Source organism: Aspergillus neoniger (assembly GCF_003184625.1).
Source record: "Aspergillus neoniger CBS 115656 unplaced genomic scaffold BO87scaffold_21, whole genome shotgun sequence".
Taxonomy (NCBI): Eukaryota; Fungi; Ascomycota; class Eurotiomycetes; order Eurotiales; family Aspergillaceae; genus Aspergillus; species Aspergillus neoniger.
Genome location: NW_020291149.1, coordinates 146,279 through 165,311, shown reverse-complemented (window position 1 = coordinate 165,311; position 19,033 = coordinate 146,279). Strand labels below are relative to the sequence as shown.

At 50.4% G+C, this 19,033-nt stretch overlaps 8 protein-coding genes across 8 annotated transcripts; 2 read left to right on the top strand and 6 right to left on the bottom strand.

The window, feature by feature from the left end:
- Positions 1–51: 51 nt before the first annotated feature.
- BO87DRAFT_361355 (telomere repeat binding factor family protein) lies at positions 52–1,936 on the top strand (the record flags this gene model as incomplete). The annotated part of the gene is made up of 3 exons (XM_025621585.1): positions 52–1,052; positions 1,111–1,140; positions 1,186–1,936. 3 exons carry the CDS (start codon positions 52–54, stop codon positions 1,934–1,936), a joined length of 1,782 nt encoding a protein of 593 aa, XP_025478482.1.
- A 91-nt stretch (positions 1,937–2,027) lies between these two features.
- Positions 2,028–3,214, bottom strand: BO87DRAFT_337053 (sorting nexin-3). The gene is made up of 3 exons (XM_025620547.1): positions 2,874–3,214; positions 2,475–2,796; positions 2,028–2,391 (listed from the first exon to the last, which is right to left on the bottom strand). The coding sequence occupies exons 1-3, from the start codon at positions 2,949–2,951 to the stop codon at positions 2,363–2,365; spliced, it is 429 nt and encodes a 142-aa protein (XP_025478481.1). The 5' UTR covers positions 2,952–3,214; the 3' UTR covers positions 2,028–2,362.
- Positions 3,215–3,625: 411 nt separating this feature from the next.
- On the bottom strand, positions 3,626–4,983 carry BO87DRAFT_311490 (uncharacterized protein; the record flags this gene model as incomplete). The annotated part of the gene is made up of 3 exons (XM_025619544.1): positions 3,626–3,744; positions 3,801–4,432; positions 4,499–4,983. 3 exons carry the CDS (start codon positions 4,981–4,983, stop codon positions 3,626–3,628), a joined length of 1,236 nt encoding a protein of 411 aa, XP_025478480.1.
- Positions 4,984–6,331: 1,348 nt separating this feature from the next.
- On the bottom strand, positions 6,332–8,948 carry BO87DRAFT_377613 (WD40 repeat domain-containing protein). The gene is made up of 5 exons (XM_025623594.1): positions 8,690–8,948; positions 8,476–8,577; positions 8,049–8,398; positions 7,629–7,997; positions 6,332–7,575 (listed from the first exon to the last, which is right to left on the bottom strand). Exons 2-5 carry the CDS (start codon positions 8,534–8,536, stop codon positions 6,778–6,780), a joined length of 1,578 nt encoding a protein of 525 aa, XP_025478479.1. The 5' UTR covers positions 8,537–8,577; positions 8,690–8,948; the 3' UTR covers positions 6,332–6,777.
- BO87DRAFT_377612 (uncharacterized protein) lies at positions 8,514–9,086 on the bottom strand. The gene has a single exon (XM_025623593.1). The coding sequence runs from the start codon at positions 8,934–8,936 to the stop codon at positions 8,613–8,615; it is 324 nt and encodes a 107-aa protein (XP_025478478.1). The 5' UTR covers positions 8,937–9,086; the 3' UTR covers positions 8,514–8,612.
- Positions 9,087–9,348: 262 nt separating this feature from the next.
- On the bottom strand, positions 9,349–11,946 carry BO87DRAFT_407650 (putative C2H2 zinc finger domain protein; the record flags this gene model as incomplete). Its single annotated transcript, XM_025626095.1, has 5 exons — positions 9,349–9,913; positions 9,969–10,199; positions 10,260–11,325; positions 11,396–11,443; positions 11,515–11,946. The coding sequence occupies 5 exons, from the start codon at positions 11,944–11,946 to the stop codon at positions 9,435–9,437; spliced, it is 2,256 nt and encodes a 751-aa protein (XP_025478477.1). The 3' UTR covers positions 9,349–9,434.
- Positions 11,947–15,457: 3,511 nt separating this feature from the next.
- BO87DRAFT_337043 (uncharacterized protein) lies at positions 15,458–16,691 on the bottom strand. The gene is made up of 3 exons (XM_025620546.1): positions 16,225–16,691; positions 15,939–16,173; positions 15,458–15,885 (listed from the first exon to the last, which is right to left on the bottom strand). The coding sequence occupies exons 1-3, from the start codon at positions 16,608–16,610 to the stop codon at positions 15,703–15,705; spliced, it is 804 nt and encodes a 267-aa protein (XP_025478476.1). The 5' UTR covers positions 16,611–16,691; the 3' UTR covers positions 15,458–15,702.
- An 804-nt stretch (positions 16,692–17,495) lies between these two features.
- BO87DRAFT_397993 (uncharacterized protein) lies at positions 17,496–18,743 on the top strand (the record flags this gene model as incomplete). The annotated part of the gene is made up of 2 exons (XM_025625350.1): positions 17,496–18,427; positions 18,503–18,743. The coding sequence occupies 2 exons, from the start codon at positions 17,496–17,498 to the stop codon at positions 18,741–18,743; spliced, it is 1,173 nt and encodes a 390-aa protein (XP_025478475.1).
- Between the last annotated feature and the right edge of the window lie 290 nt (positions 18,744–19,033).

Genomic DNA, 19,033 nt, shown 5'->3' with positions numbered 1-19,033 from the left:
TCTTCATCCCTCAGTGATCATCCCCTGAATGGGTGTATGGGTGCCCCCGCCATGGATTCCAACGGCTCCTATACCCGCTCCTTCGACGAATCCTTGATTCGCGAATTACCCCAGCTTCAGTCTCTCCGCATTGCTCCCCTCCGTCAGCCGGTGTCTCGCCTCTTGGCTGTGCCCTCCCCGCTCGAACCTAATGCCAGTCACGTCCGGGAACCCTCCAGTAGCAACAATCCCGGCATCCTCCCTGCCCGCAATGACTCGGCCCAGTCTGGAGCCTCCGAAGGGGCGCCTGCTCCCCGACCGAAGAAGTCGGATGCCCCTGCGGACTCCCTCCCCAGCCTGGAGGCGCCTCCCCGGCCAATTCTCCCAGCCTTTGTCAATCTCCGCGCTCTAGAACGATACCCTTACTCCTCGTTTGATGACGACACCCTTCACTTCCGCAAGCGCAGGCGTTTGGGCGGTCAGGCGGACACGTTTAGTGAACACCTGCAGTTGCCTATTCCTCAGGCACAAAAGGAGCAGCGTCCGCCACCCTTCGGCCCTTTTGCTATTCTCAATGGTCTCAATGAGCCACCTCCGAATGCGGCCTTGCTTCCTCCAATTGAACCCGGTTCTATCACACAGCTACTGACCAAACCGTCCCGAGGCAGCGAGGCTGTGGAGCCGGGCTTACTTACCGCTAATGCTGCAGATAGCCAGATTGCGGAGCGACGAGAAGGTCGCATCGAGGAGATCCTTGATTCTCCGGTCGACAAAGCGGCGGACGGTGATATCGCCAGTGGACTGCTGGACGATGTTGCTGCAGCGGAACGGACACGAACCGAAAAGACCGACACCGAGACTGACAATAAAGATGCGTCCGCGGAGGACAATACCGAGCCTCTATCGCCTAAGACGCGGGGCCGGTCCCGCAAGAATCTTCGTAAGTGGACCGAGGAAGAGACGACTGCTCTGCTGCGCGGGGTGGTCAAGTGCGGTATCGGCAACTGGACGGCGATTCTGGCCCAGCCGGAGTTGAAGTTCAACAAGCGTAGCGCATCCAATCTGAAAGATAGGTATGGTATAGCCATGTGGACGTGGAGGAGACACTGGATGCCAACTAAGTTAATCTAGGTTCCGTGTGTGTTGCCCCTGGGCATATCGGTGAGTTGAACGAGACTGTCGATTGTGCACATCTAATCTATCAAGGGCCGCGGATCCCAATGAAGCCACCAAGCAGCTGCATGACACGCTCGCGAACGCTCTCTCGCGAGCCGAAACCGAAGGGACCGACGGACAAGCGGGGAAGATCCATCTCCCACACCCGCGGGGGGCTAATACGGAAGCCAGTGGCGCTGCGGTGAATGAGGCCAGCAGCTCCAAGGATGCTGACTCGAAAGGCAGCAAGGCCAAGAACAGCACTTTGTCTAAGACTACCCCTACGCTCTCTAGTAGATCCAAATCCACGCTGGCGTCGCTGGGCATTCCCGAGCCGCACTTTACGATGAAGTCGCGGCGACGCTCACGCCGCCCATTTACCGTGGTCGAGGACGAAGCGCTGCTGAAAGGCTACGCCGTGCATGGCTTCCAGTGGACGCTAATCCAGCAGGACAGGCGACTGAATCTGAGCCATCGCCGAGCCACGGACCTGCGAGACCGATTTCGGACCAAGTTCCCGCACGCCTACCGGGACGGAGGGTCCGTGAGCGGACGATTGCCAGGGGGGAACCCTGACCCTGGAAAGCAGCATGCTGCACGGGGATCTGCTCGTGGGCAGGCGGAGAGCGGCAATGCGCGCGGGCCAATTGATCCAGCGCTGTCGCCTCCAGCCCCGCCGCAGGGACTCCACGAGAGCACGAGCAGTGCGGGGGTATTTTCGTTTGCGATGGACGAGAATTCGGGGGTGGATGCGACGTGGGCAGATAATACGTTGGCGCCGATGTGGGATGAGCTTGCATAGTGGGCTGCATAGCGAGCTGCATAGATGCCTGCATAGCTAGTGTAGTTGCATTTAATAGTCAGTAGACAGTGCTACCGACTAATTATAATCACCATAGTAGATTGCATGGGAGTAGTCTGAAGATGCTCAGGATGATAACAGCTTTTATGCTAAGAACAGACAGACATGAATGACAGAACAAACACTGATTGCAGAATGACAAACAGAACGCTAGTTACATGATATCCGCCAGACAGAGACAGCAGAATGAAAAAATGAACAGACGAATACTACCTTACCTCAACCCGCAATTGCCAATGATTCCCTCCTACCATACCACCATATACCCTCCCTCATTCATTCTCCCGTACCATATCCCCCTCCTTTATCCCCCGTCCATATCCCTAACCCCTCCCTCCATATTCCCCTCACAAAACGCAGTAAAAATTACCACGCATTCCGATCCCAATTCGGATCTAGACAAAAAAATCACAGTTAGCCAAACACCTCCAACCCCAAACCCTTCCCTAGGAGATATATGAAATAGAAGGAAAAATACCCTGCACAAAACTCGCCAACACCTTACTCCCCGTCTGCAACAACGGATGGCCCGCCACAATCTGCAAAAACCGCTGCAACCCCTCCCGTCGATGCTCAATCACATCATCAGAAAACCGATTCGTGAATACCTTCCCCGGTAGCGGCGGGATCGTGACCCTCGTCGACTCCCGCTCGAGTATATCCCGGAAGTACTCGAAATCGGAGTATCGGCGCCGCACGACGGAATGTTTCAGTTTGAAGGCGGGGATGTTGGTCCGGCAGACGATTTCGTAGGAGGTGTACATGTTGCGTGAGGTGCCGTGCGTTTGGGGGTTTCGGACCTATTTTTCCATTTCATGGGTTAGATGTGGTGGGGGGTATGGGGGGATAGAGGGGGAAGGGTATGGGGGAAGGGTACTTCTATCTCGAGGAAGTTTTCCGGAGGGCCGTAGATCTCCTCGAAGGTTTGTTGGCGGGATTCGGGGACGGCTTGCATCTTCGATGTCTTCCTTCGGGAGTTGGTTATTCGTTGGTGTGTTATGTCTGTTCTGTTGGTGTAGAGAGGGTAGTGGTAGTGGATGCGGGGAAGCTCGATGCGTTAACTTCCAGGTGGTGAAAGTGGTGGATTAACTCGGGGGTTAGATTATATTCTGCGGTATTGGGGAATTCCTGTCGCTGATAGGAATCAATTAGAGACGAAGAGGGTGAGTTAATCACCACGGTTCGAGTAAATAGCAGGGGTATCTAAATTCAAGAGAGGGTTGTAGGCAGATGACGATAAGAGGGGCTGGAATTCCCGCCGATCGGGTTATCGGTGCATTGTTGCTCCATTCCGCTGTCACTGTCACTACTTTAGTACTTACAACATTCTAGATACTACTACTATCTACTATCTTGTATGTATGCTATCTGCTTCTTATTGATAAGTAATATGATAAGCTAAAACTACCAACCAACTCCTATACTCGAATTATAACTACATATGCAGACAAGCAAGCAATGAACGAAAACAGATTTCTGCAGACCCTTAATTGTCTAATACACCCTAACAGATAATGAAAACCAATTTCCCCGAACCCGCGCAATGAAACCCAGATATTGATAGAGCAGAGAAATGAAAGAAACGTTAAAAGGGGAAGAAGAAAAAGGGAGGTGTACAAGGGTCAATCATCACTCCTGGCGACTGCGCTTGGCCCCATGAGGGTTCCATGATCCATCGCCGACGCCCTGATTGGGAGGGAAGAAGCCCTGGTTAAAGGCTGGGTTGGGGCCCTGGAATCCACCTTGTCCTGCACTCGATCAGTATACAAAAACACACTACCCACTGTTTCCTGGGACTACTCACCCTGCATCCCCATGTTACCCGCCATACCTCCCATCATCGGATTCATCGCCCCCGGCATCGCATTCATCCCCATGCCTCCCATCGGGTTCATCCCCGGCATTCCCATCATATTGGGTCCTGCCATGCCACCACCACGACCGCGCATGCCGCCAGGGCCACCGCGCATACCGCCCATCATCCCGCCGCGGTTATTGAAGCCACCGTAGTTCTGCATCCCCATGGGATTACCCTGGAAGCCTCCGCCCACCATCGGCCCTTGGAAGCCACCCATGGGGTTCTGGAAGTTCCGGTTGCCGCCAAAGTTCCCACCACCCATGCCGCCGGACATGCCGCCCCGGTTGTTGTATCCACCGCGTCCGCCGCGATAACCGCCGCCGCCGCCGCCGCCCATGTTGTTCATGCCTCCGCCAAAGTTCATGTTCGGGTTGGGCGAGTTGAAGCCGCCGGACATCGAGCGCGCCTGGTTGTCCTTGCGCATAGGCGCATCCTTGGGCAGCGTGCGGAACGGGTTCGGTTGCGGGCTGGTGTAAGTGACCATGTGCTTGCGCGTTTGTCCGCCGGCGCTGAATGACTCGATCTTGTGTTTCGTTGCGGTGGCTGCTTGGAGGGTGGTAAATTCGAGGAACGCTTGTCTATATGTATAATAACATCATATCAGTGGACTGGAGATGTCACCACCACCGCTGCATCCCGCTTACCCTTTGCTTTTACCGTTCACTTTGTGTTCGCTGAACGTTACGTCCTTCAGTTCATCCTCGCAGTCGGCCTGGCACACCCAGCCGCGGATGTCGTCGTCCGTGGTCCACCAATACAAGTCCGATATGAGCAGAGCAGGGGTAGCATCAGGGTCTGTCGGGCGATCATCGTGCTCCTTGCGCTTGGTTCCCTGCTGGGGGGTGGGAGTCTCCTTGGCCGCGGATTGTGGGTTGGCGGAGCCCGCCTGGGTTACAGGGTCACTATGGGGAGCGCCGCCTTCACTGTCGGGCTTGACGGTACCGTCGGAGGAGCCGTCGCCTTGGTGGTTGGGGTTCCCATTCTGTTGTTGTTGTGTGGGTTCCGGCGCATCTAGGATAAGTTCTGTGTCATCATGTTTCATCTCATCCTCGGGGCCCTGGTCATTGGCATTGTAGCCACCGCCATCTCCATAGATGTCAATATCGAAGTTATCATCTTCGGTAGCCATGGTGTTTTAGCTTATGATCGGATTTCTCTCAAGGGAAAACTTGATTGCTTGCTTGTGATATACAGTCCTCCTTGGATATTGGCTCTTCTTCTTCTTCTTTTCTCTCAAGCTTCAGGATCGATTTGATTTTCAAGGGAAGTACATGTCTGTAGACACAGGCGGTCAATTAGCAAGGAGGGAATTCTCATCCACTGGATATTTTAGAGAAACATCGACAACAACAAAAGCAGGCTTCTGGGATCATTTCCTCCGACTCCGATGGCGGGAAATCCACGGTTTTTTGGTTTCAACACTCTGGTTTTCTTCTTTAAAGCTCACAGGGGATAAGGCACCAGGAGAAATCGATTGGCAGATTGCAATCGAAACAAAACAGAGGAACATAAAAAAGGCTTGATGATACGTACAATCCGAAGCGAAGACAGCTTCAAAAAGAACAAACACTTGACCAGTTCGTCAATCTGATAAGCTCTGAAACGGAGATTCTGGCGCCTTGTTCCAGGACTTTTCTTTTTCTTTTTCTTTTCAGTACAGGGAGAGGGTAGTAGAATTGGATTAAGGGAGAGAGTTGCAGGTAATTTCCACAGAAGATGCGGCGCCGATGATCAGCTGCTGCCGGGGCCGGCAGAGCGCTTGTGCTAGAGAACAGGTCCGAGAGATATGAATGAACTTCCAGAGATGAGAGAGTACAGGAAATGGAAGGAGAAGAAAGAATTATGTTCCAGCAAACAACGTCGGTGAGCGCAGTTAGTTTCCCAAGCTCAGCTCAGCTCAGCTCTCGCGAGACTGATGTTATTCAGGTTAGGTCAGGTCCAGTGGTTCACACGTCCAGCTGGAATCCCCTGACTTGACTCGTCGCCGCTAACGCCGGAGGGTGGCGAAAGAAGAGGAGAGAGCGGAGAAGTGAGGAATGCAGAAGGTAAAGAAGAAAGAAGGGATAGGGCTAGGGGAAGATGATGGGGATGGGATGGAAGCGTGGGAAGACGTGTCCGAAGCCAGACTGCGGGTAAAGCGCGATGGGAAGCGGAAGCAGAAGCAAGAGACAAGAGAGAGGGAAGGACAGCGGCGATCTCGACCTCAACTCTCCTCCGGCCTTCTCTCGGCTTCGGTTGAACTTCCGCTCCGGACCCCAGATCGTGACGCGTCGGGCTGGTGTTGTTGCGAACTCTATTAGGATCGCAAATGATTCACGAATTTTCTCTTCAGTTGTGAACTACTCCATCAGACATGTGCAATGTCCTCTGTCTGCCGTGATGGGTCGAGGAGAGCAGTGCTGCTCCTCACGCCGACCATTTGCTTCCCCGTCCGAGAGAGAAAGAAAGACCGTGCTATTCATAGCCCGGCCTAGATTGTTGACTATATGTGATCGCGTTATCGATAACCCCATCCTCGAACGAGCTAATTACATTCTATGACTATCTACTTATCCCAGTCTCTTTGCCAATCCTCAATTATATTCAGCTAGCCAGCCAACGCCATGGCGGTCATGCAGTGGAAAAAGAAAGTGGAATGCAGTTACCTGCCTGCGTATACGTCCAAATTCTCATCACCATAACTCATAATGTAACTCATCGTCCAATGCAGATCTTTGGACTGGTCGACTTCGGCTCTGCATCATCTTCTCCCTGAATAAGTTGAATTCCCGAACCGAGTTCAATCGGCTGTCGTAGTTCCCTGCCACCGGTGGATCGCCCTCATCGCTATCCACCCCGTCATTCCAGGTATGCAGTGTGCACGTACCAGTGGACAATCCCCAACCATTCCAGGACGTTGCTACAACCTCAGATTAGCTCAATCTCATCCACTCAACCGCGATAACTTACCTGCCAAGACAGGGGAGTTCGGGTGCCAGCTGGCATCCCGAACGCATGTCTTCCACATCACATCGCTGCGACTGCTACGGATTTCGTATGCAGCGGCGAAGATATCCGGATCGCGCGGCCGCGAGTTGGCCGTCGCTTGCCCTACATCAATCGTGCCTGCAAGTGTGGCATCCAGATTATATACATATACCTTACCGTCTTCACTGCCCGTATACACATATCTCGAGTTGGTGCTGCCCGGAGGGGAAAAGTGGCAGCGGATGAGAGTCTTGAGCACGCGGTGACCCCGGAACGTTACTACCGAACAGTCATGGGGATGAGGTTCGTAATAGTCGTCGGGATACGGTTCAAATCGATAGTCGAAACCGGTCGTGTATCGGTTAACATCAATGGTGTCGAACTTGGCTGTCGTCATCATCTTTCTCAAATCCCAGAGCTTCATCGACTGATCTTTGCCGTTGGATAGTACGTATCGCCCGTCGCCCTTGCTGTCAACATAAGTTAACCCTTCTGTATGACCCATGAACACACCGGCCTCGCGCCCGTCGCCCATCGAGCGTCGGTCCCACACGCGCAGCGTAGTATCGTCCGAGCCCGAATAAAGAATATGGGGAGATGACTTGTCGCCGAAGCAAACAGCGTTCACGTCGTCTTCGTGGTTCTGCAGCCGCAGGACGGACTGGCGCGTTTCTAAATCGTAAACAATAACCGATTGATCGGATGTGCCAGCCACGATTTCCCGACCGTCGCCCGAAAATCGAATCGACCAGATCTATACCAGTCAGTCAAAATGAGACGGTCCGCTCTTAACCGGTTTGTGCATACCCCGAAATGAGAATTGCCATACAATCCACGCCCGCCTCGCCTTCCTGAAAGCGACGACAAATCCAATATAGCCGGGTCAGAGGAATCCGCTGGATCCGTGGGCGCAAGACAGACTAGGTTCCGAATCGAACTGTACGCCAGGAACTTATTGTCCGGACTCAGACTGGCGTCGGTGATAGTCCACTGCCCAAACGGGTAGTCCACAGTTTTGTAATACTTCCACTCGAACGGATTGGACGTATCGTACATCCTGACCTTGAAGTCCTGAGCGCAGCAGAAGAAGAAATCCCCATCGTCTGAGAACTGTCCAGAGTAGCACCGCGAGTCGAAATGAACGATCTTATCCGCCACCGAGCCCGGAATAAGTCCCTACAACAGTCAGCCAGAACCAATCGTATTCCCCAGCTGAATGAATCCCACCTGAGTTATCGACTGCATATCCCTCCTCTGCGGCCCCGACACATCCACCCCCAGTTCTCGCCACATTATCTTCGTCGCAAGGGCCTGTTTGCGCCTCTTCAATTTGTCCACATAGTGAGGGTTGGATCCGAAATCACCAGAACCCATGAGCTGCGCTCCCTCTTCGCTTGGTACCTTGGGGAACTGCTGACCTCCCGATCGTCGTGCTCGTCGCCGGTATCCGAAGAATCCGAACTCGTAATCTTCTTCCTCGTCGTCCTCTACCACGTTGGCATCATGTAATCCGTTATAATGTAAAATATGGCGTAGACCATTCGAAGCCAAAAGGTTCAGTAATCGAGCTGCGGAAACTGCTACAATGAGTGTCCAAAGCCTAAGCAACAGCAACAGCAGCAGTAAGCAATAAAAAAGAATGCGGGAACTCTACCTCTATTGTGCCTTCCCTCGTGACGCTCCTCACCCTGCTGCTCATGGTCCGACTCATCCATGGCGAATTCAATATGTATATTACCTAGATGCAATTCCGGGTCTTGAAAAAGGTGTAAGTTCTCAGAATAAAAGACACTAGCAAAAGAAGAAGTAAATCCAACGCATGCAAGCCAATGTGCCAGTTGTAAAAGGAGGGGGGAGGGAAATCCTACCGAAGCGATGATCATCAGCATCATCAATGTCATCCTCGTCTTCATACAATTCCGCATCTAGCTCTGCTTCTTCTTCTTCTTCTGCCTCTATTTCATCCGGCTCATAGTCCATATCATCCTCGTCCTCTTCCTCTTCCAACCATTCCCTAGCGGGATGCCATACAGTTCCAGAATCTCGGGACGGAGGAGACCCCGGTTGGGCGGGGGGCGAGCCAGACGGCGGCGGAGGAGGAGGACTAGTACTCATGATCGGCCGAAAACGTGAGGGGGGGTGGGAGTAGTAGTCGGTGAATGGGCGACTGGGATCGTATCATAGCAGGCACTAGTCGGTTAGGGTCTGTCACCCGACTTCCAATAGCAAGGGAGAGCAATCAGTGATAAAGGACAAGGGGAGGTGTCCGGGCTGCGTCTTCAATTGGCCGGCAACGACTGGCTCCGAAATACTACTTACGTTGTTGCTGGCACCGCTTATCGATACCGGTCGGTTATGTCATCTCGGAGTGCGCGGGCTTGTTAACTCCTATCCCCGATGCCGGGTGCGGAGGATGACAATGTCATAGTTCATTATTCAGAATGTGTATCATTATTCATATTAGCGAGTCATGAAGCTCGTGTCACATATTAACATACACATGCAAGGGATATCAACATCAAGTCATGCGGTCGTAAGATTCGTGAATAAGGAAAATATTAAGTATACATGCAAAAATAGTCAACCGAAATAGCCTCTACAGAGGCAATAGAGTCACTCAGTCAGGCTCTCCTCTCCCTGCCACGATCCTCTTGTGAAGAGGTTCGAAATATGCGCGGATAGGGGCTTGAAGTATTCCATCTCTTCTTCTGTTGCAGACATCACGCCGGTGATCAAGCTGGAGAATGCGTCCGCTACCACCTCTGTGCCTCGGCTGAACATCACTTCGAAAGATGGGCCCGCATGGATACCTGGTTCAATTACCTGGAGCTCAGTTCCTACCTTTCTAGGCTCGGAAGCTTCCGCGGAAGTGTCTGTGGATGAAGTCATCAATGGCTTCCTCTTCATAACAGTGGCACGCAGGATGAGGACCCCGGAGATCACTTGGAGCTTCGTTCGCAGCAGTGAATGCTTTCTCCGCGGAATTCGTCTAGCTGTGGATTGGTAACACATCCTTTCCCATGGATAGGGTAGGTAGCGCCGACTAATGGCGGATTCGGTTTGTTTCCCCGAAATGCCCTTTCCACCGATACCTAAACCGATGTTTAGCAGACTCATCCATTGGAAGAGGATGGGGCAAGCACCCACAGTACGACAATGACACTGATTGTAGGAGGGCGGCCTCGCAGACGAGCCAAGAGACAAGCATCTGGTCGAAAAATTCTTGCACTGCATTCAGGACACAGAATGAGAGGATTTCGTACGACTGATATGTCGACTCCGCAACAGAAAACATATCGAGTGTTTGTTTCAACTCCTTGGTCATCATTAGCTTACCGCTTCCATATCCATGAGCAGCTTCGACTTCTTCTCGTGGTACTTTGGTGTCCAGAGAAGGTAGCACTTGGCAATATGAAGTGTCCAGACTTATCGGGGAACAAGTCACTTCAGAGCCAACAGGCGAATCCCGACTAAGAGAACCAGGGCTGCCAGAATGTACTTCCCCATCATTGGAAGCTCCCAAGCCAAGGGTATGGCCACCCGATGATACTCGAGCTCCTAGATGATAGCATTCTTCAGGTTTTGTATGCCGATCATAATCACCGAGGGTCGGAGACTCCAGAGGGTGCTCACTTGGCGACAGGGAACAATGATCAGCCCGGAGTGGGTGCGCAAGAACACCTATATCACCTTCATCAATTGCCTGCCTGGAGCTCTGCGGTTCTCCGCTTCCTTTGAGGTCTCTCTCAAAAGCGTGGAGCTTGCAGCTACTGTCTGTGCACAAGTGGCACTGGAAGGAGGTCCCCTTTAGACGACGGCACTTATCGCAATCGTCGAAAATGTGTCCACAGCCTTGACACCGCTTCTCGGAACTATCATCAGCCATAGGAGGGAAGCCCCGCTTGGGGGTTAGATCCGTGCTACCCGAAGGCCGTGATATACGGCGATAAGCTTTGTCGCCCGGGTTGCTTATATCCGTTTCACCAGGTGTGGATGGCGGGCAATCCTCGCCGTGGGAGACCGAGTCGCAGCTTTCAGCTCTCTCTGCCATCTGCATCAGTGCCAAATGCTGGCTTGTGATATTAGATGGGACAGGAACTTCCACCGTGTGTGGTACGTCGCTGGAGCAGCAAGACGATGATGTAGCTATATCTGAGACAGCATCAGCTTCACCGGAGGAGTAGCCTGAGGTAAACTCTTCGTCATCTCGGTTTGTAGCGCCCCTGTAGCCAGAGAAACTGTTACCGTAATGGCCATTATTCTGACCGCCACCAGTCGAAGAAAATCCCCCACTGTTGCCAGGGTAGAACTGGTGCGGATCAAATTGACCGAAACCACCTCCAGGGAAGAAATTCCCACCGAAGCCAGGTCCGTTATTGCCCCCTCCTCCGCGATCATCGCTGCCCCGTCTACTCTGGCTTGCGCTTGAATTGGTTGATTCGACTTTCCTGACACGACAATGGTTGGCAACGCACTTGAAGTACTCCGCCCAGCAGTTTACGGGCTGCGGACATAGCCCACATTGGCGCGGTGATTTCTGTCTAATTGTCTTTCGATCTATTTGCACTCGAGACACTTGGTACATATGCTGGTTTCTCATGTGGTAATAAACCTTGTCCCGTCTGTTTGCTGACCAGGAGCATCGTGGATGTACGCACAGATAGCGAAATTCAGAGTGATGTTTGTCTGAGACGTGACGCCTGAAGTTACCTCGATCCGTATAATATTTGCGCTTTCCATTGGGGCAGAGTTTGCAGACGTAGTTGTATCCATTGTGCGGGCTGCCAGGCGAGTCAGACGAACCGGGCGAATGAGATGGATACTCTATGATGTCAATCTGGTGCTGAATCATCCTGATAAGTCTGTTGTGGCTGGCACTGAGCAGGTCTTTCATCTCATAAAGATGAGCTGCATCTTGCTGTGGCAGTTTCGTTTCAACTGCAGTCGCAAGTTGAGACAGAATAGGATGGAGATGATTGGCGTGCATGCCACCCTGCGCTTGAGAGATAGTAGGGACTACCAGGGACAATGAGTCATTGTCACCCACAGGTAGTCCCTGTATGCCATTGTTTGCCATATGCCCACCCGCCATATCGTTCAGCAATCCGTCCGGGAGAAAGCTCATGTCTAGATGCAGCCCATCAGTTGGACTGATACTTCTCGAAGTCGATACTGGCGAGTGCGGAGAGGATGGAGCATAGTGCTATATGCCAGAATGTTAGACACCAAAGCCACGAAGCTCAATGTATTCGATTATTGACTGACCGATGAGGTAGCATAGGGAACACCGGGCATTAGATGGTTCCCTTGGGGTGATTGAGGGGGAAAGATGGGCCAATTGCCCTGAAAGAAAGGATTTCTGCCGTTTCCCGTGTCATCTCCCATCGATGGAGGCTATTGAATCCTGTCGGATTGAAAGGAAGATCAATGCAAGTCAGGGTGGGGTGGGTTGAGTATTGAAAGAAGCAAACACAGAAGACAAGATGAGGTCAAGTAAATGGAAGAAGAAATCCTCCCCTGCAGCGCTGACAGGCACACAAAGATTAAAGAGAGCAGTCTTAACAAAGGAGAAAATAAAGTTGCTTTTGAAAGGAAGCTCTAGGAATTGTAGGAAAATCTTGGTTTTGCGATGAGTAGAATCCAGCAAGAAAAAGAAGAGTAGCTCGGGGGGTGATATTTCCGCTCTTATATGGTAGTAGTGTAGGAGGACTAGGAGGGAGTCATCCATCAATACACTGGGGCAAATGGGCACCCCCCGTATTGACCGATACCAGTTTAGCAGAGCAGGTATTGTTACCTCTGAGGACTCGAGTGTTTTAGTGACGTCTGCGCGGTACTAGTCTGGGCGATGTTTGCGTGTGATTTTCTGGCAGCCTTGCCGGCCATCATCCCCAGGCACTCTGGCTGGCCGGAACGTCATCGACAACCAACAGTCCGCAAACGATCATGGAGGAGCTTGCTGCCTAAAGTTCTGGACTGAAGAATCGTGAGTAAATGCAATTTACTGGAAAGAGGAACTTCCATTTGCGAATGTCGAGCTCAGTCGAGATTTCTCTCACTTTTGCAACTGCGATGGATGTTACTACTGATGCCGACTTCGAATCACACTGCACTGCCATTCGTCGGTCTCTAATCAGCTGCTACTTATCTACGGAGTACTACTACTTACTTCTGGAAGGATCGCCGCTAGCAAGTTCGACATGGCTGGGGAGCTTCATACTGCTACGCAAGCTGTTACGGTAGCTACCCAAGAGATCTCGCACATCTATGCTTGCTATCATCAATCGATAGCAAATGTGAATCCTACTTCAGTACACTATATCCGAAAACATACCGTACAAGCCGTCTACCAACAGGAACAATGTTCCGACTAGGCTGGAAAGAGTAGCCTTACGGAGTCTACCGACTCCAAACGAGGATCGTGATCGAGAATAGCCAAATCATCCCCGTGCCCAACGACAGAACAAGATGATCGATTCACAAAGTGAGGCGACAACGGCTCTGATATGGATATATTCTCTGAATGAATAATCTCGGGGAGCGCCGATTCCCAGAGCATGACTTTGGTGGATAGCGAATTATGGATTAGCTGGGGTCGGATTAGGTGTGGCTAAAGAGGAGTGGGTGAACGGCCAGATAGAACTGAAAGGTAAGTAGGGTCTAGACTAGACAACGGGGGTTTCAGGACCCCAAGATCGGGGACTGTTCACAAGCAGCTGCGCCACAGGGGAAACTCAGTAAATTCACTTTCACCCTCCATCCACTGCTTACCCCGCTTCCTTTCCGACAAGGCTAGCGCGGTGTCCGCTCTGAATGGCACTTGAACAATTCAAGACAATAGCCACAAGGTTTGATGGCAGAAATCCAGAACACGCCAAAACTGCGTGAATTATTTGACTTGCCTCATTCTGTTGTGAGGCCCTCACTGGACAGATGTTGAAGGGCCTCTTCCCCTGCCCCGAGTTAAGCCGATGCACAGCAATTTCCGCAGTAAGACTCGAGATGACGGCCAAGGAGCAGTGCTGCTTTCTTCCGTGGCTTAGTTAGTAAGGGATTAAGTAACGTCACACACACTACTTACTCTCCAAAACACTGCCCTTCTGCAGAATCAGAGGCATCTGCATCGGTTCGTCAAGCCCAAATTGACGTAGGAGCGATGCCAGTTGTGCATCGCCCGGGTTTCCCATGGTGGCTGTACCCAGACAGCTCATCTCGTTGCGATTTCCAGACCACCGAGGCACTACAATAAACGGTTTATCCTGGACTTGAGCTCCAAGCTACTGGTAATGTAGAGGTAGCAGCTTGTCCTCCAACATGTGCTCCGGACACTGTACCTGGCTATCGCCAATCACCATCTATCCAGTAGCACATACCGTTATATGCAAAGTCTAGAATTCGCCACTCCGAAGCCAGTGCTTAACGAATCAAGTCTATCGCAATGCATGAATCAGCAGACGACTTCCGCAAAGTTCACGGTACCTACTATGAGTCAGGCTAGACTGAAAGGCAACTAAGCCACACCATCGGTTTTTTCCCCTACTCACTATCCTACTTTCGTCATAATTCTCAACCCTCTGGAAGGATACCCAACACTTGATCGACTGCTTGGGTAGCTATCGAGTGCCCCCGACCGTCTCACTCATCTCACATAAGATGCCGACAGAGGACATATCGGAGGGAAACACGCCAAGTTACCTCCGTTGCTTGAATTGACGGACATGTCCGTTAAAGGACCATGGTCCGATGCATTCTTTGCCCTGGCCTTAAACTCTAAGCAGAGTGGATGTCCCGTTACTTATGCGGGCAATGAGTTTCATAACAGTTGCCCGTCGTGCCCCGTCGTTCGTATGCTGTCACTAATGGGAACCCATTTGGGGTGAATAACTAACTAAATTACACAAAGTAGAATAAATAAAATGGGAAGAAAAAAAGGAAAAAAGAAAAAGAGAGAAGGATGATTCCACAGTTCTCACTGCATATACCACCTCCCTTCCCCCCTCCCCCAACAACCCAATCATCATGATCATTTACTAATCTCCTCCAGACCATTCCAGAATTGCATCTCCCTGCCTTACCTAGTAATACTTTCTATCTACTAATACCAAGTCATACCAACCATACAAACTACAAACTCAGTTCACCAACCCTTTAAGGTATCATCTTTGCAATCTTTCCACAACAGAATTTACCTCTCCGTACCCATTAGGTTCTGACGCTCCATACCAAGAAGTAGGGCATAACTTAGCACTCTCATCACTGCTAAGCCACCATCAATGAGGCAATCGTTCGCTTGGCAGTTGTGAGTGCTGCAGTGCTGCAGTCCGTTCTTGCACAGCCACAAACTATGAGGTCTTTGGCATCGAAGGGTGTTGACACTGTAGCGATGTTACAGTAGTTCCTAACAGTCAAAGAAACTGTAGCACTAAGCCCTGTCCCTGGCTGTTTTCTTGGCTGGATGGGGAGCGATCTGCATCGTACTGGGAGTATAGTATTATCTGTATTGTGTTGTTCGGCTGTACGGGGGCTTAGAGCCTCTTGATTGATCAATGTTTGGGAAAGACACCATCCTCGCTATGGAAGGGTGTTCATTTCATGTGCTATTTTATTTGGAGATAGGGTCAGACTTAGTACTTACACCCCAGAAATGTTATTGCAGAAGCGGACTGCTGAGAAACATCACAATAAAGAAACAGACCCATCCCACATTAGTCATGTACTTCATAAACAAACATACGCCTTGCAACTCCTCCACGTGACATACATCTCCCACGTACCATGACTCCCTGCTGGAACGATGAGAAAGGATTAGAGAGCAACGTGATAACAACCAAAGCACGTGACATGTAGCTGATGACAAGCTGATGCGAAAGCCGCGAAGGTATCAGGAAGCCTTCGTAGTATCCCCGATAGGTTTGCCCATATACCACTGGGTAAACGTTTTGAAGGCACTGGGATTCCCGTGGCTGAAATCATACAGTTTGGTGGGGCGTATAATCAGCTCTTGACCCTGGAAAAAGGCTTCAATCACTCGAGCCTGTAAACCCATGAGCGAGAACACCAAGACCTGGAGTATGAGTCAGTACTTGTTGGCCAGTAAGTAGATGACGTAGTATTTACCGGTGAGACCATTGAATATATGTACTTTGCTCTCCAATACTGCTTCAACATGATTCGGAGAATGGGCATCAACTCGCCAAAGAGAATTGTGGAATCCGTGGCGACCATGTTATTGTAAATGATCGCTTTAATATGTGGACAGGCAGGGTCCTTCGGCTCCGCGATACTGAAGCATCCGAACTCTGGCTGCTCATCCCGGTACAGGCCTATGTTACCAAATGCTGAATCCCCGATGCTATATAGTATATGTTAGTGAGTATACTCAATCCGAGAGTGGAATCCTTACCATTTTGGGACCCAGGGGCTTCTATACCCTTCACGTTTGGCTTTTAGGTTGTAGTAGCTGATGTAAGAGTCAAGGTGCATGTCCATCACGTATGCGCGATCATAGGGACGGCTGAAAGCAGGGTCTGTTTCATCATCTACACCGTTATAAGATCCATGAAGGTCATCGTCATTGGGCTCTGGAAAGGAGTGGTCTGAATAGGGCGCAAAATAGATCGGCTTCTCCGATGACATTTCGTCTAGCACCATAGAATCGACGTTGGTACTGATGTTCTCTAGTTGCTGCAGGTCGAACTCATCAACTGCTAGGCTCTTGATATTCAGCGCCAAGTCCCTCAATGCCACCCGTACCTGGCGACGGGCCGGAGATTCTGCAACGCGTGTCATAGTGGTGGAGAATCAAAAGGATTTTCTTGATTTGTGAGATACCGAGTAGTTGATTTACATAGAAAATGATGTGTGGATGAGTGATGAAAAGGGGGATTCTGTTCTTTCTTATGTTGTTCCTCGTCTCCATGGACGTGGCAATGAAGGTGTTTCCCCTTTGGGTACAGCAACATTGGTTGCCGAGTAACCACCAATCAGCGCTCTCAGATTCACAGCATCTACTAGTAGTAGTAACCTACTCACTTACACATACGCAGTCAGTGCTGTTCAAGCTTCACATATCCAATTCAATCTACTTCTGTGTCTTCAATGCTAACTATTTACTTGATGAATGTGACTTCATTGAAGGATGTGTGTTTTACTTCACTCTATTGGCCATGTCCGCCATTCAATTCGAGTACTAGCTAGCAGTACTTATTTGATACCAGCTGATGCCGCAAGAAGATGGAACGTCTCTTGCATTGCTACCTTTACCCTTATTGTTTCATACCAAGCACAGGGTGATTGGTTTGTCCTGCTTGTCTTTCTTACCTACAAACTCATATTGTCAATGCTCACTGTCATCGAGCCCCAATAGCGTCGACCAGCGAGAAGTACTCGCAGCCAGCATACGCACATTAGGAGTCATGCTAAGAATCCCTCATTGGCTATACTAATGCCTGTGCTTCTCTGTGACTCGAAAAGGACATTGGAAGCAGTGCCAGATTGTCATTCCTAAATCTGAAATAGAAGGGCATAACAAGAACGAACATAGTTACCGCAAGCCCCTCCCCTATCGAGTCCATTCTATGCGAATTATACCTTGTATGTTTCCTTCAAGGTTATATAGTCTTTATTCATACTCGCTCAGGGCCCTCATTGGCTACATTCATAAAGCATATCATGATGCCCGACCTACCACGCAATCTACCTAAAATTGCGCAAGAATGGGAGGATGCCATGGATGAAATGGAACTCACAGGCAAGATTGTACACGGTGCAGAGCTAGCCTCAGCCTCGAGGATTGAATACAAGCAGTTTCTTCTGCTTCGTGTGCTGTGGGTAGGGCACCACGCAACAGATTTGCCAAAAATGCTGCCTGGCTTCAATAGATGGATTGCTAAGGCGGAGAAGATGCTAAAAGGTTACAAATCATGGGGTACATACTGTCAGAGTTTCACGCGCCCAGATGCTGGAGAAGGAAACTTTTCAATTGCCCGACACTACCAGCTTGAGGTTACAAACACCAAGGATGATACTGATCCACTGTCACTTGCAACTCCTATTGCACACCGGACACGCTCCCGTTTACTGAATCGAGAGCTTGCCAAAGACTACTTGGAAACACCTTCAAAATCAACTAACATCTCCACAGTATTGAACATTGAAGAACTTCGTATCCACGATCCGCTTGATGATTCAGAAACGCTGGTTCTAGAAACCCCGATCTCAGAGATCCCAGAGACTCCGAGCCCCTTTCAGGAAGTCACACCCGACTCCCAGGAACCGGACAATGTGTTATACCCTCCAAGCAAGGATGAGCAGATTGTGAACTGTGCTTTAGTCATCTTTTTGAATGCGCTGACCATACCCTTCAAGCTCGCCAACAACTGGACCTTGCACAGGAAGGCTTCCAAAGCTATCTTTGATAATGCCAGTTTTGAGGCAAGAACTGACGGCTATCTGGATGACCGTCGCGGAGAAGCTCATGCCATTATCGAAGTGAAGCCTGTCAGACGATCCATGAAATCAGTTCCTATTCAAATGCAAGAGAGCGCTCAAATGGTAGCGTGGATAAAGAATGATTGTGAAAAGCTGCCAAACCCAATAGATATGAGGTATGGTGCCCTTTATCCCTCAGCAACATCTATATTCCGTCTCTAAAAAAACAGAGATGCTGACCGGAGACATAGGCACTTTCTTGTCGCGCAGGACCGACATGAAATCTACTTGATAGTTGCTCAGTACCATGCTGACTACGTCAGGTACTTGACAGATAGTAAGCATAGCAGTCAGCGCCCCTCTTTCATGACTATGCATATGTTTGGCCCTTGGGATACGCTGGAGTTATCACACATGAAAAACCTCGGACCTATTTTGCTGGCGATTACACTTCGCGCGGATGCTGAGCTCAGGAAAATCAGATCAGGCTGAAGAAGATTCTCTTTGCAGCGACGGTACCTTATTTGGCAAGTTGTGTTCTAAACAGTGGCCTCTGTCAAACTACGAGTGCTACATGTAATACCAACTGTAGTGATTTTAATGAATTCACGTACCTTGTCCTCTCTCACCACATTCATACTTTGTAGCATTGAGAATTTCAACTTGCACTGAATACACTGGTATCTGTGTCGAACTTACAATAAAACAAATGTCAATCATCTTGACTTGTCCCCTTCCCAAACCATGCGGTTCCAGATCCAAAAATTGTCATGATAACTGTC